At 43.6% G+C, this 17,625-nt stretch overlaps 1 protein-coding gene across 1 annotated transcript in view; it reads right to left on the reverse strand.

The window, feature by feature from the left end:
- The window catches only part of LOC115163487 (mediator of RNA polymerase II transcription subunit 13-like), a 31,202-nt gene that overhangs the window by 12,640 nt on the left and 937 nt on the right, over window positions 1–17,625 (reverse strand). Inside the window, exons 2-15 of the mRNA XM_029715405.1 lie at window positions 16,360–16,594; window positions 15,350–15,518; window positions 10,355–10,500; window positions 9,932–10,129; window positions 9,602–9,787; window positions 7,039–7,198; window positions 6,821–6,934; window positions 5,051–5,728; window positions 4,646–4,862; window positions 4,267–4,297; window positions 4,020–4,138; window positions 2,199–2,286; window positions 1,877–2,085; window positions 2–201 (exon numbers count right to left, since the gene is read on the reverse strand). Of these exons, the coding sequence (XP_029571265.1) occupies window positions 2–201; window positions 1,877–2,085; window positions 2,199–2,286; window positions 4,020–4,138; window positions 4,267–4,297; window positions 4,646–4,862; window positions 5,051–5,728; window positions 6,821–6,934; window positions 7,039–7,198; window positions 9,602–9,787; window positions 9,932–10,129; window positions 10,355–10,500; window positions 15,350–15,518; window positions 16,360–16,594 (2,750 nt within the window). The remainder of the gene's footprint in view (window position 1; window positions 202–1,876; window positions 2,086–2,198; window positions 2,287–4,019; window positions 4,139–4,266; window positions 4,298–4,645; window positions 4,863–5,050; window positions 5,729–6,820; window positions 6,935–7,038; window positions 7,199–9,601; window positions 9,788–9,931; window positions 10,130–10,354; window positions 10,501–15,349; window positions 15,519–16,359; window positions 16,595–17,625) is intronic.

Below are 17,625 nucleotides of genomic sequence, written 5' to 3' on the forward strand. Positions count from 1 at the left end.
CCCGTCTTTGGTGAGGAGGCCCATGGATGGCACTGGGGGTATCAGCTCCAGTTTTCCCATGGTCCAGCTGGGTGTGTAAACACAGTCCTCTGGCAGCTTGATGGGCATCATACACTGACTGGGCAGCAACTTCAGCGGAGCAAACATGGAGCAGCCCGTGAATGCCTTGCATGCCTCCGACTTGTAAACAAACGAGAAGTCCTGGAGGCAGATGGGGGAGAGAAGGAAAATAAGCCACTATAATACTTCAGCAAGTCTAAGCTTAGAGAAAGTATTGAAGCTGACAACAGCATGACTAGACAAAGAGTATGTTAAAGAAGACAGTCTTTTCCACCCCCCCAGAAAAAAATACCTTACACTACGAGCACTTTGCTGATACCCTGTACTTACTATGACATGTGGTTGTCTCACCAAGCTATCCTTAGATGAATGCACTAACTGCAAGTCATTCTGGATAAGAGCAACTGCTAAATGACTAAAAAGTTTGTAAAATCAAGACCCTCCACACTAGACTGAAGTTAAAGGCCCATTACAATCAACATTTTTATTTTCCTGTGTTTTAGAAATATTTCCACACCATGAGGTTGGAATAATATTGTGAAAATGATAATGCCCTTTTAGTGTAAGAGCTGTTAGAAAAGACCACATGAAATTTCTGTCCGTTTTGGTGGGATGGAGTTAGCGGCATTGCTTGGGGACGTCACCAGGCGGTATAAGTCACTAGACCAGTGGTTCTTAACCTGGGTTCGATCGAACCCCAGGGGTTCGGTGAGTCAGTCTCAGGGGTTCGGCGGAGGTCAAGACACACACCCGACTCATATGATTCGCGATGACACGCCCCGCTTGGCCACGACGAACAGAGAACGATAACTTCGCAAACTTTCCCCTGCTGGACGACTGTGTAAGTAAGATCGAAGATGTATCTGGAATCGGAGACATTTCTGTACCCGCGGAACTGAAGCAAGCAATTGCCACGCACTTAGATGAGCTTGCAAAGTCTCTCGACGGATACTTCCCTACAAGAGAGTCATATCCAGCATGGGTGAGACAGCCGTTCACGTTTAGTGTTGAGACAACAGATGTCAATGATGAATACCTCGATGAAATCATTGAAATTCAGCAGAGCCAGGTTCAACAGCAACTCTTCAGAACAACAACGCTCTCAACGTTTTGGTGTCAACAAATGGTAACGTACCCTGTTATTGCTAAGAAAGCTCTGGAGATTTTCATACCGTTTGTTACAACATATCTTTGCGAGCAATCCTTTTCGAGGATGCTGGACATAAAAACGAAGAAAAGGAACAGACTTTGTTGCGAAAATGACATGAGAGTGGCACTTGCCAAGGTGAAGCCGCGCATTTCTGAACTGGTCTCTGAAAGGCAACAGCAGAAGTCACACTGATTTGCAGTAAATATTCATTATTATGTTTTTGTTTGAAAATCATGTTTTAATGGTTTTGTTCTTTGAACACTGATGTTGATGCACGGTTCATTTTGTGCACCAGTAAAATATATACCTATGTTTTGAATTTTATTTTTCCAATTAAGAAGGGTTCGGTGAATGCGCATATGAAACTGGTGGTGGTCAGTACCTCCAACAAGGTTAAGAACCACTGCACTAGACCAATAAAAAGTTTCAAACCTCTCTGCCAATAACGGCTATTTTTCAGATTACATTTCCCTCCCATTAGGCCCCACACGCCGACCACTCCGACAGTCCTAGCAAAATTCTTGCTTGAGAAATTGCTCTGGCAATTTGCTAAGACGCCATGTTTATTTTTGACCATTTTAATAGAAAACAATAAAAGTACTTAATTAATTCCCAGAAATGATTTTAAATCAAGATAAAAACAACTGCATTGGGCCTTTAAGATACCTTGATCTCAGAGGGCTTGGGGCTGCAGAAGCCTTCTTCCACCTCCATCTTGTAGTGGCTGCTAAACTGGCTCCCATCCAGCAGAGTGAGGCCCAACCCACCCTCCAGGCCACCGTAGTCCTTCCCCCCAGTGTTCATGGGGGAGTAGCCCATGATGTGCTGTTCTAGAGAGGGAGGGGTGGGGAACATCTTGTGCAGGTCAGCAGAGCCTGGGGACAGGAAGGTGAACAGAGAAATCACCCTATTGTTTGGTAAATTAATGTAGGATACAGTGATGACCTAAAGATGAACTTAGGGAAGGAATTGGAGAAAGTGAACATACTTATGCAGGACAGAGGGTCCAGATTTGATGTTTTGTGTTCCTTACTGCCAAACTTGTCTCCATGTACTCCTGCTCTCCTGGATCCAGGCTGTTGGGGACAGATCATTTTAAAAAGGCTTTGAACGGAGAGCTTTTATAAGACTTCACACAATGTTCTGTTAGCAAAGTATCAACTTAAGATATGGAAACGGACAAAAGGATATGTAACCCAAACAATGTTATCCCCCACGTAGATGAGAACTACAATGCTTTCAGAAAGTATTTATACCTCTTAACTTATTCAAAATGTTGTTACAGCCCGAATTCAAAATGGATAAAAGAGGGTTTTTTGGCCCACCCATCTACACAGAATACTCCATGGCATAGTGAACAAATGTTTTGAGAAATGTTAGCAAATGTATTAAAACTGAATTACAGAAAGATCAAATTTACAAGTATTTACACCCACAAATCAACACTTCGTAGAAGCACCTTTGGCAGTGATTACAGCTTTGAGTTGCCCTGGGTATGTCTATCAGTTTTGCACATCTGGATTTGGGGATTTTCTCCCATTCAAGATTTACTCAAGCTCCGTTAAGTTAGATGGAGAGCAGCAGTGAACAGTAATCCTTCCACAACAGACTTGCAATGGGATTCAAGTCTGGGCTTTGGCTGGGTCACTCAAGGACTTTCACATTCTTGTTCTGAAGCCATTCCAGCGTTGCTTTGGCTGTATGCTTAGGGACATTGTCCTGTTGGTATGTAAATCTTCGTCCTGTCTAATGTTGTTTGCGCTCTAAAGCAGGTTTTTAATCAAGGATTTGCCTGTATTTGGCTCCATTCATTGTTCCCCTATCCTTACCAGTCTCCTAGTCCCTGCCGCTGAAAACCATCCCCATAGCATGCTGCTGCTACCACCATGCTTTACAGTAGTGGTGGTGTTAGACAGGTGATAAGCTGTGCCTGATTTTCTCCAGACATAGCATTTTGCATTCAGGCCAAAGAGTTACATTTTTTGTCTCATCAGACCACAATATTTTGCCTTATGCTCAGTCTCTTTCATGTGCATTTTTGCAAACTCCAGGTGTGCTGTCATGTGCCTTTTTCTCAGGAGTGACTTCCGTCTAGCCACTCTCCCAGAAAGCCCAAATTGGTGAAATGCTGTAGACTGCTGTCCTTCTGGCAGGTTCTCCCATCTCAGCCAATGAACTCTGTAGCTCTGTCAGGGTGGTCATTTGGTTCTTGGTCACCTCCCTTGCCTAGGTCCTTCTTGCCCAGTTCCTTCTTGCCCAGTTTGGACAGACGGCCAGCTCTAGGCAGAGTCTGTATAGTTAAATATTTTTAAAATTTCCCAATGATGGAGACCACTGTGCTCTTGGAAACTTTCAACACTGGAAATGGTTTTATAACCTTCCCAGATATGCTTCATCACAATTATATCTCAGATCTAAAGACAGTTCCTTGGACTTCATGGTATAGTTTCTGTTCTTAAACGTACTGTCAACTGTGGGACCTTATATAGACAGGTCTGTTTCTTCCTAAAACAATTTCATGGGCCACAGCTGGACTCCAATCAAGTTGTAGTAACGTCTCAAGGATGATCAAAGGAAAGTTGATACGCCTGAACACAATTTGGACTGTTAAAGCAAAGGACTGTATTTCATTTAAGAAATTTGCTCAAATCTATAAAAACATGTTTTCACTTCGTCAGTATGGGGTAACGTGTGTAGATGGGTGAGAATTTTGATTTAATCCATTTTGAATTCAGGCTGTAACGCAACAAAACGTGTATTACGTCAAAGGGTATGAATACTTTCTAGAGGCACTGTATACTCTACTGACCGCTAGCTCGTCTTCGTCTGAGTTGAAGAGGTTGTCCAGATCGTTGATGGACACAGCCAGGTCTGTCTCATGGATGAGGCTGGTGGAGGGTATAGGCTTTCCAGCCGCACCCTGACCATCTGCACACACAAAGGAAGTGCCGTCAGTAACCACTCTGGATGACCATTTTATTGACATTCCACTCGTAGTTTTATAGGAGTGATTTAAAAAAAAAAGTATTCAACAATAAAAAGGAGGAAATGCTCACCATCTGCTGAAGTCCCACTGCCATCGTCACCCTAAACAAACACCAGCGTAAAAAAATGTGTTATTCTCTTGGCATCTGCTACATCACTGGCTCCCAACCAGGGGTTACTTGGTCTATCCACAGTGGGTACTTGAGAAGACCAGAAGCTTACTGGTAAAATGTACATGGTTACTTCAGGGGTACTCCAGGCAGAGAAAAATTCAGTTAGTGGTACAGTAAACAAAAAATGTTGGGAACCACTGTGCTACATCATCCCATAAGCAAAATAGTGGCATACACATGTCAACTGAACTAACAAATCCAACCACATTAGGTAGGATTAGAAGGGTGTAGGGATAACTATGGAATTAATTCTTAGAAACTCATGTTTGATACTCACCTTGTGTCTCTTGCTGGTCTCTCTCTCCAAGCCTGGTTTGTCCTTCTTGTCAGTGAAGGTGAACTCCTCGTCTCCCTCCACGAAGGCGTAGGGGTCTGGCTCCTCCTCCTGGTCCTCATCAGCCATGGCAGCTGCCAGGTGGCTGTTCCTCCTCTGGGTGTAGGTTCTCACCAGGTCGTCAGACACCTTCAGAGGCCTGCCAGAGCCAGACATCAACCTGGGAGGAGACAATGTTACGTAGATGTTCAGCAATCATGTGAAAGGAGGGAAACTGCATATATAATGCTCAAAGTGGATGTACAGAGAGGGAGAACCCAAATATCTATCATAGCCACTCATCACCTTGGTGCTTGTAGTAAGGTTTATCATTACATCTTGAAAGAGAGGATGAGGTAGTGTACTCACTCTGTGACAGAGACAATGTTCTCCTGCCCTCCTCCTCCAGAGTCATCCTGTAGTTTGTCCACAGGCAGCAGTGGTGTCAAGAAGTCTGAGGCCTTCTTCCGTGGCAGGTTGAAGTACTTCCAGGGGTTGTGGGCTGAGTCTTCGTTGGGGTTGATGGCTGAGCCCACGTACGCAGTGGGTTCCAGGGATTCAGGGTAGGCAGGGGGGAAAGGCAGGGGCAGATCAGATGAGGTCTTCTGAGGCAGCAGGCAGGGCTCAGAGGAGGGGGGGTAGAAGTGTTGGTGGATGGGCGTGGAGGAGCTCTTCATGGCCCCAGGGTCTTCCTCTCCGTGCTCGCAGGGGTGGGGGCTGAGAGGTGGGGGCTGGGGGGAGCCGGCCGGGTCTTGGGGGGTCCCGTGGGTGTGCAACATGGGGGCTTTGGAAGGGGCTGTGTCCATGTGGTGCAGGCTGGGGTAGGGGCCCTCATCCTGGGTTCTCATACACAGCCTCCGGGGCTCCATGGCCTGCTCCTCAAACACATAGCTGCGGTGGTGAAAGGGTGTCTGGGGCCTCTTCTGCTGCTTCTCCCCCTTCTCCAACTTCTCGCCCAGCTTGTGTTTGGGTGGCGGCTGTGGGGGCTTTCCCACTGATGGCGGATTTCCTGAGGTGCTGCCTGATCGTTGCTTCTGGTTTTTATGCCTGGGGTGAAGAGTCAAAATATTGGAATAGCAATTTACTGAATGTTCATTTCCAAGATATTTGTGATAAAATCAGACCCCCTAAAGGACTCTGGTGAGTTACAGGGAAAAATTCACATCAGCCTAAAACACATGTCAAGCAAGGCCCGCAGGCCAGATCTGGCCCATGACACATTTCTATCTGGCTTGCACAATGATTTGGGTTGTCAATTCATTTTGGCCTGCTTCCATACCGCCCACGACGCTCTGCACTACAAGTCCCAGCAAGCACTGCCAACTTGATGAGCTCCAAAGGCAGTGCATTGCCAAACACACACCCCTCCTCCCAGACCCACACATACACCCACCCAACCAGGAGCCAGCTAGTGCGCTATATCACCTCACTAAACATTTGCAGCAGCCAAGCTGTTTTCCTTAATGGTACTGACCGAATCTTCTACCAGACCGAAAGTTTAAGTTGTAGGCTAAATGTTGATGCCAAGTTTCAGTTCCAAGAGGTCATTGCTGTAGCCTACAGACAATGCCATTTTGGATGTCAAAAAGTTATTAGATAAAGGATTCACACGAGTATAAATGAATACTAAAGGACACACGTGAGTATGAGTTAAAGGTTGAGTCATCTACTTTATGAAGTTACAGCTTGATGTGCTGTCCCATTTACAGCACAGCAGAGGGAAAGGCACAGACAGTCCTCCTAAGCTACAAAATTTTTTAATTCTGGCTTCGGTTTATATATATAAAAAAAAAAAACCTGCAACAAAACACTTAAAATATTAGTTATTTGGGGCACAGCATGTTAGCCAATGCACATCTGCAAGCATAGGCTGGACAAATATTATTTATATTTATGTTAAAATGCTATATTCAGCATCTCATGTAAATGTATAAGTGGACATCATAAAGGGGCATATTTTTTGTATAAAAACGGTCAGTTTGGGTTGCAGTTCTATTCACGTTTAATTCTAAAAACAAACATAGGCCATGTCTGGACCGTAAATTCATTGTGTTTTTTCAATATGGCCCGTGCTGTGATTGAGTCTGACACCCCTGGCCTAAAACCCCCACCGTTATAATCAAACGTGATCCACAGTACCTTGAACAGTTGCAGTGTGCTCTATGTGATGACTCCACAAAATCCCATACTCCCGTTTTGTCCCCCTCCTCCTCCTCCTCACAGGTGCCATTGGTCAATGTAGCAAACTTCCTCCTGACAAAGAACCAGACAAACAGAGCTCAGCAGACAGACTCTCCTTCAATAGACCAGTAGTATGATATGAATCAGTAGGGTGAGGTGACGGGTAGTGTACATACTTGCTCTGGGCCCGGTTGGTAGTGCACTCCTGCCACACGCTCTCCACCACCTGGGCAGCCAGCCTACGGGGGATCTTGCTGCCGTGGATACCGCTGCTGTTGGAGCTGAAACCATCCACTGTCAAGCATAGCTTTAACCACCTCTGGGCTGCCTGATGATCTACAACAGAAAAGATAGAGAAACACAAGTGATAATGCCCAAGAAGCCAGTGTTTGGAGGATATACAGTATTGGCAGAGGTGTTAGCCCTGAGACGAAACACTTAAGACTGGTTACTTTTATAAGACTGGTTACCAACATACTCAAATTTACATATTTTAATTTAAAGTTATTCTGATCAATTTATTCATACTATTTCATCCTTCCACGAGACATAGTCCTGACACAAATCTAGGGTTGCTACCCGTGCCGGCTGGTTGTTCATTCTATCGGTTAGGTTAGAACCAGTCGTTAAAGTATTTTTGTTTTAAATCTATGGATCGACCCAGTCGTTTGTTCTAAAAGTGCCATTGCCACGCTGGCTGGTAACGTTCTTATCTCTTGCTTGCTTGCCAGACAACTTTAGCTAACAGTCACGTCAAACAGCACAGCCAGAACAGCAGCAAAGTAGCTGAATATTGTTTAAGCTGTTTTTCTAGTAAAATAATTTGGGATACATCCATAACAATGAACGCGCTAATGATTTCGCCTGGCATATAACATTTGCTCTCTCGCCAGGCCACTGTTCAAAACAGATTGCCAACTGCACAGCTAAAACAAAAACTTCAAACTGAAGCTGGAATGACAGCAAACTAGCTGCATTTTGTGATTTTCTATTGACATTTATGTAAACTCTATGTAAAAAAAGAAACATCCTTTCACTGTCAACTGCGTTCATTTTCAGCAAACTTAACATGTGTAAATACTTGTATGAACATAAGATTCAACAACTGAGACAAACTGAACAAGTTCCACAGACGTGACTAACATAATTGGAATGTGTCCCTGAACAGGGGGGGGGGGGGTCGTCAAAATCAAAAGTAACAGTCAATGCAGCTGGTGGCCACAGCAGATATTAAGTACTGCAGTGCATCTCCTCATCATGGACTGCACCAGATTTGCCAGTTCCTGCTGTGAGATGTTACTCCCACTCTTCCACCAAGGCACCTGCAAGTTCCCGGACATTTCTGGGGGGGAATGGCCCTAGCCCTCACCCTCCGATCCAACAGGTCCTAGACGTGCTCAATGGGATTGAGATCCGGGCTCTTCACTGGCCATGGCAGAACACTGATATTCCTATCTTGCAGGAAATCACGCACAGAACGAGCAGTATGGCTGGTGGCATTGTCATGCTGGAGGGTCATGTCAGGATGAGCCTGCAGGAAGGGTACCACATGACAGAGGATGTCTTCCCTGTAACGCACAGTGTTGAGATTGCCTGCAATGACAACAAGCTCAGTCTGATGATGCTGTGACACATCGCCCCAGACCATGACGGACCCTCCACCTCCAAATTGATCCCGTTCCAGAGTACAGGCCTTGGTGTAACGCTCATTCCTTCGACGATAAACGCGAATCCGACCATCACTCCGGTGAGACAAAACCGTGACTCATCAGTGAAGAGCACTTTTTGCCAGTCCTGTCTGGTCCAGCGACGGTGGGTTTGTGCCCATAGGCGACGTTGTTGCCAGTGATGTCTGGTGAGGAACTGCCTTACAACAGGCCTACAAGACCTTAATTGCCTACCGTCTGTAAGCTGTTAGTGTCTTAATGACCGTTCCACAGGTGCATGTTGATTAATTGTTTATGGTTCATTGAACAAGCATGGGAAACAGTGTTTAAACCCTTTACAATGAAGATCTGTGAAGCTAATTCGTAAAAATCCAATTATCTTTGAAAGACAGGGTCCTGAAAAACAGAAGATTATTTTTTTGCTGAGTTTATTATGCTGATTCATGATAATCGACTGGCTCGTCCTGACATCAGACACGTTCAGTACTATGGGACAGCTGGAAATCGAATGTAATATTGAAACAATGTTGCAAATGTCAGAAACCGACAGCAAGGTTAATACAAATCTCCTTAATACAAATCTTTTAGTGTAGATCTATTACATAAATTGCCTGGCTGGGCTGATGAGACAGTGGATTGAACAGTCAGATGAAACAGAGTAAATAGGCATTACAACGTCATAGATTTAGCCAGTGGTAACTTCTGGAATAGACATCGCCTGGAAGGCGGTATTTAACCAATCAGCATTCAGGATTAGACCCACCCGTTGTATAAATGAATATAATACTCAGTATTAGTAAATCCTTCTTACCAAAATAATCAGTTATGAGTTTCATGTACCTATCTAGGGAGTTTTTCCTAGCCACTGTGCTTCTGCATTGCTTGCTCTTTGAGGTTTTAGGCTTATCTGTATAAGCAATTTGTAAAAAGGGTTTTATAAAATAATTAAACATTGATGCGTTCAGGTTCAATCATTCAAAAGATGGACACTGAAGCCAGACAGCTACTCATACCCTATTTCACCTGCAGTGTTTGTGGTGCTAATAGACTAATTAGTAAATGGTAAGGCTACCTGTTTGGGCCTCCTCTGGTGATGTGGGAGGGGTAAGGGTGACAGAGGACATGGCAGGGTCTCTGTGGGCCCCCTGGCCCTCACACAGGATGGCTGAGGGGTTGGCTGAGCCCTGGGGGGCTAGGACAGGGAGGTCTGACTGGGGAACCAGTACTAGACAGGCAGGGTACACCATCCTCACTCCAGCTGGAACAGATCAGCACAACACATTTAGTCAGTGACAGCCTCCTTCAGAAAACACACACAATTGCAATACCACATACTAACCATGAAAATAACACATCCACACATTGGACAACACACTCAACTGTAGCAACATCCCCATCTTACCAACAAGGACCTCCACGGCTGCTAGTGAGTCGTCCTCCCAGTCTGCATCCTTCATCTTGTCCTCGGGGCGGTCCTTGGCGCTGGGGCTGATGGGATAGAATTGCCTCCACTCCTCAATGAGTTTCTGGGTGGGGTGGTCAGACATCTTGAAGGACTGGCCCGTGACCGTACCGTTCAGACCGTATGGACTCAAGATGACTGTCGAAAGGAGATATGAAGTGAGGTAAGCACAGGTCAGAATAGAGTCTTGACTAGAGATAAATGAATTATAACAGCAAGCTAGACTATGCTTGAATTATAAATACTTCAGCGACATTGCCTTTGACAAAAAAATATCATTAATATCTATGGAAATTACAGTATCTAACCAATGACAGGTAGTTTAACTGTTGTATCAATAGGCCATGGCTGGTTAAGACCCACCTTGCAGGGGGCTGGCATTCTGCAGTGCCAGGCTCAGGTGCTCTTCACTCAGCCGCTGGACAGACTGGTGCTGGGCAATCTCTACGCTGGTGCACACATTACTGTCCCCGTGCAGGAAGAAGGTGAACGCACACGACAGGTGTTCACTGCAGAAGGGATGGAAAAACACAGTCAGTCTCAGATCCATCTGGAAATATAGGTAAGACATTCTTCAGAGAAGCAATCCGAGTGAAACACAAGATTCAATGTCTTATCAGATACAGAAAGCAAAATAATGATTTATTCTCATTTGGATTCACTGGTAACAGGACAAAATTACAGATTTCCTAAATGCAAAAGAGAACAATTAAAATGGTTGAACAGGGAGGTCTGTTGTCCTTGACCTGACAGGACACTTCAGACATGAAAGAAAAAAACTATACCAAAACAATCTACAATCATATGAGGCTGTTAGCAGGGTTTGGGCTGGAAATGAAACTGAAAGGTAAACAAAGATTTGCTGCTGTATGCAGAGTAAAGATCTTCTTGCATGATTTCTTGACAGACGGAGCAAGTCAGAATACACTGGTTTATTACAATCGGTGCCATCTTTCTTTCTGCCTGAGGCTCACTCATGTTATACGTACACTGAACAGTTAACAACAGTAAATGTACGGATAAAAAAAAAAAGAATACTTCCAGGGTTTTCTTCTGGATCAAAAAGGAGCGTAGGTGGTGGGTGTGGCGTGGCAATGGGTGCGGTCGGCACTGCTGAATCCCTCTACACCACCATCTTGGCTGTGTAGGTATTTTTAAGCCAATCTGCAATCCTACAATTTTCACCATGTAGTGGAGATCATGAAATTTGCTACAAAAAAAATATTTTCTACATATTCTGCCATGGAGTAGAGAGAATGTTATAGTTTTAAAGTTAATTTCCTGCAATTGTATGCATTTTGCCATGGCTAATGCTGTGTTCTTATGCTCAAACATAAAATCAAGACTGCTAAATTAATTATTTGGGGGATTTTCAATTTTCCCTGTCTAGATTTTATGTTGGTGATTGAGAACTAACAAAGACATTATTACAAAAAAACAGGTCTATTATCTTTTCAACATACTTTATATGTGGTTTTAAGTTCACACCGAAAGCATTTGTCCATCCCAAAAGTGAAATATTTTTTTTTAGAAATTACTGTTTGGATGCTTAGGTGGCCCGCCCAAGGATTACAATGGCTGAAAAATCCCCCGTTTCCAGTTAAATCATAACAAAAACCTTGATTTTCTATAAAGTTCAATCAAAAGGTGGGAATGTTGGCACGAGAAGGCACAAGACAGGGTTATCAATGTCAAACTAATCTTTACAATCAAAACTTTTACAGTCTGTGTTACATAGATAGCAGCTCCAGTACTTTGCTGGAAGGATAATAGTCTCAACATCCCAGAAATACAACTGAAGACTGTATGACAGGCTATTGGTCTGTTCCTAGAGCGACAGGCCCATGTCTTCACCACAGAGAAAGCAGCTGGAAATCCCGATGAGGGCGCTCCGCTAAAACCCGCCCACAAGAAAAGAAAACTGCTGCCCCAAATGCGCTTAAGTATTGAAACCAAACCATATGGATTCGAATGAAAAGTACTTGAATAAACATGAAACAGTAAATATAAGCAGCGAACATCATTTCAAATAGGCTACATGTCATATTAAACAGCATAAACACTAAACAGGTCAGTAGCCAGAAGGAGGAATTAAAATTAATTATTTTGGTAGGGTACATTATTTCATTTTTACATTTATATTTTAGTCATTTAGCAGACGCTCTTATCCAGAGCGACTTACAGTAGTGAATGCATACATTTCATGCATTTTTTTTTGTACTGGCCCCAATCAAAACAGAAAGCTCCTTGAATGTGGGAATATGCCAGGCCTATTAGGCCAAAATCAATTATGGCCTATTGTATAAATAATACAACGGAAATGAAGTAAACATTTAAGAGATCTGATTTTTAGTTTACAAATACTTTTCTACAATGATACAGTTATCTACCCACCACATTCCTTTCTTTTAGCATGTGCACAGAATAAGTACACCATCTTGCTTTTGGGATATGTGTCTTCAGATTCCACAATGATTCTTTAGTTGTGGACACTACAATCACCGCACTCCCTCTCTTGGTACTCATCTTTGTAAGTCACCTTGATTTAGCACTTGTGTGCTTTATTAGTTTCTTTATGAAAATATTTAGCTAACTCCATGACAGTAGCTAAAGCAAGGGGCTATAGTAGCACACAAGTAGACTACAAATGCATGCTGGGGCGGACATGCCCTGAGCTGGTGAAGAGAGCGCTCCTAGGCACGCTCCGCTCCTCGCTCTGCTCTACTCACATACTGACTTATAAGCCATTAAAACCTACTTCCAGGTCACAATGGCTGCTTACTGTGAGGAAAATGGTCATTAAGGCCTGAGGCCTGGCCTTCAACCAGCATGGACAACAGACAGATTATTTTAGTTTCAGTTAAAAGTGATCCTCCAAGACACCTACCTTCCTTAAATAGGCCAAAATGTGATCACCTAGTTAAAAATAACAGAGACTATTATAGAATTGAAATGTTGAAACAAGGCTTTATTTCCTCACTAGTGCTGCACAGCCAAGCAGGCTAAACACACCAAAATAGTTCCTGTTGACAAGGTTTGTGTAAAACCACAATACAGACTCAGCATTTTCCAAAGACCAGACAGAGTACAGGCGACAGTGAGACCGCTGAATCTCACTCACACACCAACTCTCATTTTCACCAAGTCCAAGGAGGCGCTGCTCTTCAACACCCACTTCTAGATGTCTTAAACCTGAACATTGTGGCCAATTCTCACACACTTCACACCCGTAAACACACCATGACAGCTTAACACCCCAGTGATCATGCACTGCTTGAATTACCAGGGCAGACAAAACAGGCAGGGCTCAAATTAGCCCATTAGGGCTCTCCAGGATTCCCCCAGGCCCCATTTGAGTGCAGGGGAAGCCAAAACTGTGATGTCATTCCACTTAAAAGCGCCTGCATGCTTCCCAGCCGAAGAGTTCTTGCATATATTATGACTACATTTTGTGACAGTTTTGTTAGTTTTGGACTTGTCAAGGTTTTATTTATTTATTTTGGCTGTTAGGGCAAATTTTTTCAGGGCGCAAGTCAATGTCTACGCCCCTTCATCTAGGTTTGGTCAACAGTAGGGATTCTTCAATGAAGTATTTGTTGTCATTCAAGGAGACTTGTGTTTTCGCGCACTTTTTTTTTCCATTGAGAAATACAACACCAAACATCTTAGATGTAAAATTGCTCGACTAAGATCTTCTCTGCAAAAACCTCAAAATGAATGACAGATTTATTTGAATAATTCTGACTATTTTGAGGAAGTGTATACTGGCTACGACGTCTCAAATTTACAAACAGTACTATTGGTGTTTTTTTCTTGTTTTTCAAGCTACGGTCTTTTAAGGGCTTATGAGAGCACACTCGTTCTGTCAGCCTAGCCGCCAGGCAAACTAAAGCATGCTGACGCATAACAGGGCAAAAATGAATACAGTATGCATGTCTACTCTCAGCAGCAGAAAATAATAATCTGCTGCTTGTTCAGCCTGAGATAGGCTCTGCATAGATTCCCTAATGTTTCCAAAATATCTAATGGCAATGTAGTAGTTGTCTGGAATCTGAGGTAATTTATAGATTAGAATCTGTGCAGGGCTGACTCGCGTGAACAAGTATACATTCACCTGCCCCCAATAAAATACTATCTACGGACAACAGGAAACTCTCCAGACAGCCAAGAAGTAATCCAGCAGGGCTATTAACAGAAAAGGATACTGAAGTGGACATGTGAATGGCTACTAAACATATGCTGCCTTTGAAGAGCCAAGTGTCCTAGGGGGATTTCACTGAATCCATCTATCCAATGAACCTCAGGGTTTATTTCAAGAATAAATCATAAGGGACAAAAGCGTCAGATAGGGAGTCAATGACGAAGTGTGTACATTTCTATGGCCTGTGTGTTACAAAGCATATGCCCGAACATCAAGTAAAAGGAAAACTATCACATTCACATGCTGACAAGATCAGGCACGCGAGTGGGTCCGCCATCACACAAATGTTGATTTTGTCCAGCCACACCAGACACGATCAGGACACGCAGGTTGAAATATCAAAACAAACTCTGAACCAACTATACTCATTTTGGACAGGTCGAAACACATGAAACATTCATTGCAATTCAGCTAGCTAGCTTGCTATTGCTAGCTAATTTGTCCTGGGATATAAACATTGGGTTATTTTACATGAAACGCACAAGGTCCTCTACTCGACAATTATTCCAGAGATAAAAGGTTAAACCTAGTTAGTATCTAGTTTTCGCTCCTCCTTCAGTCTTCTTTGGAGTTTAAAAAGTTGGTTGCCAACCGCCATATAAGGTGCATTACCACCACCAACTGGACTGTGGACCTCATTTCATCTTTCAATCACCCACGTGGGTATATGATCCAAAAAAACAGTGAGGAGATGGGAGAGGCGGGGCTTGCAGTGCGTCAAAAATAGAACAAAGTTCTATTTTAGAGCCTGGCTATGCAGATGCTTGATGACGCTAGCGAGCAGTTTGGATGAAATAGTCGAATAACATGTGTACATTTATTTTGTAACGCGAGCGGTGTGTTCAGCATGTCAGAAACGGCTGAATTTCACACTAGACATTAATGCACGTCATTAACAACTTCCATTGGCATTCACTCAATTTACTATAGGCCTACATTTGTGGCCAACCAATTTACTTTCTTGGCAGATGTTTTTAATCCAGTGCAATACTAAAACCAATAAGGAATTTACTAAAACCAATAAGGAATTACACTGGATGAGGATGCCTGGTTGACCTGCTGTAGAAATTTACTAGAAAGTCACCACAGCACTCCGCAAAACTGATGAAGATATCAATGCACTGGTTACAGAAGAGGGTTAATATGGGGACTCTTACCTCTTACTGATGGGCTTCTCATCCTTCTCGTAGGGCTTGACAAACCACTTGCCAATACGGACAAAGCTGCGGTTCATGAGGCAACGCTCCAGCAGGTTGTGGACAGCTTTGAACAGGAGTGTGCGGCACTCGTAGGACAACCCGCTCTCCCACTCGCCTTCCTCTTCACCTGAGCCAGGGAGAGAGCAAAGACAGTCAGATAGCTGCTGAATGCTCCATCAACATCACAACTGTAAACAAGAACTCAAGGATTGGTGGTGTTGCCATTTGTTATGGGTTCAAACAAGATTGGATAGGAATTTGACCATCTGCCAATGTTTACGATGAAACTCAACACATTATGCAACCATGTAAATAATATGTTAAAGGGAAAATCCACTCAAAAACAGTCATCAAACTGTGTAGCTTTCATGGACATTCAAGAAGCAAAGCGCCACCACCCACATAATCATGATGCATCATATCCAAAAGATAATTTGAGTGGAGTTTCCCTTTAAGCTTTCATGATGAACTGTTGCAACAGTTTGACGGGTGGTGGGGATACAAAAGGGAATTTCACCTGACTAGTATAGCATAGATACTAAACAAAAATTTTCACTTTGTTTTATCAGTGGCAAGGACTATAAGATCTAGCCACCAGGCAGCCACTTAGCTTCACCCTGTAGGCAGCTAACTACTGTAACAGGAGCTGCGACTCCAATGAAAAAGCAGATGGGAGATTTTATGATTTAGGCTTTCAGCTGACCGGTATCGTGGTGTGCAAACCCCCTCCCAACAACAAGTAGACCATAAAACTGTAGGCCCGACATGTAAACTACTTGCATCTTTTGGTAGTGAAAGATGCAGGTAGTCATTGAACTGCGTCAGGCTGTGGACTACTGGACTACTCATCTGAGCAGTGCCTTGCATGACTCTGGCAGCCTCTCTCCCAAAAGTCAACAGAGTTTATCCTAACTCCAATGCCATGTGAGCCACAAACATCTCTTCCCGTAGCAGAGGCTTGCCCTTACTTGACAGATCGTGGTGGATGAGTTCGGCGAAGCTGGGGTCATCCCCCCACCAGAAAAGCCAGAGCTCACGGCGACCCGGGGTGTGGTGCCTCCGCCACACGCTTAGCACGTCGGCCGCCAGGCACCGGCTGAAGCTGCACAGGATGGGGTCTTCCTCTGTCACGGGAAAGAGGATGGGCGAGGAGGTGGGCCCTTGCCACACAAAACGTCGCCATTTTATCCCAGTCAGGTCAGCCTGGGAGATGGGGTGGGAAAAGAGAGAGCTGAGACAGAGGTTCAATCCCAAATGGACACTAGAACCTATGCACTTGTAGAGATCTGAGAGGATTTGACGGGTGCAACTAATATGTTAATAGCGCCACCTTGCCCTCTGATAGGCTCGATGGAAGTTTCACCATATTCCTTATACCACCCACTTCCTTGCAGATCTCCGAAAGTGCGTAGGGTCCATTTGGGATTGGCCCAGAGACAGGATGCAAGCCGGCTGAATGTAAAGCAGTGCAGTAGTAGCCTAACTCCTGGGACAACTTTAACAGCTGCTTTATCTAACCAGTGTGAAGTACCTCCAAATACAAAATGTAAAGGATGCAGTTGTTCCTTTGTGTGCAACCCAACCTTCCAAATCATTAGTCTTTAGGGTTCAAAGGGCGAGAAACCCATTTCTATCAAAGTATTTAGTGCCAATGGTTATTACCTAGAATACTCAATATAGAATACCTTCGAATGCTATGCAACATTTTCTAGAACAAGAATATAGAATCAATTCAAAATATGACAAGACATTTGTTAGTTTTAATAAAATATACAGTTTCAGAATCACTAAAACTATTGGCCTATAGTTGATATAAGGTACACTTGTCTGGGTACCCTGTTGAAAGTTCTATCCATAAGGGAGTACCACATAACACTACAATGAGGAAGTGTGCAACTCACTAGCTTCATGAGTTGTAGTTGACAGCACTGGTGATAGGAATGCTCACTGAAGAAAACAATACTGTACACCTAGTCATAGGCTCATATTGTTGGCCTAAAAAGTTAACCATAACTAACTAACCAAGCATCAAGTTGTAAACAAACGCTAATGTACACTATGACTAGTTGCTAAGTAACAGTTGGTTGGATAGAAGAAATTAAAATCAAATATTTAGCCAATGGTAATGAGGTGAAGAAGAATCATTAACATCTCACAACGACAGACAACCTCACAAAATAACCTGAACCAGCCAGTTAGCCATCATTAGCTAGCTAGCGAAATGATAGCTAGCT

The sequence above is a fragment of the Salmo trutta genome, chromosome 26, assembly GCF_901001165.1.
Source record: "Salmo trutta chromosome 26, fSalTru1.1, whole genome shotgun sequence".
NCBI lineage: Eukaryota > Metazoa > Chordata > Actinopteri > Salmoniformes > Salmonidae > Salmo > Salmo trutta.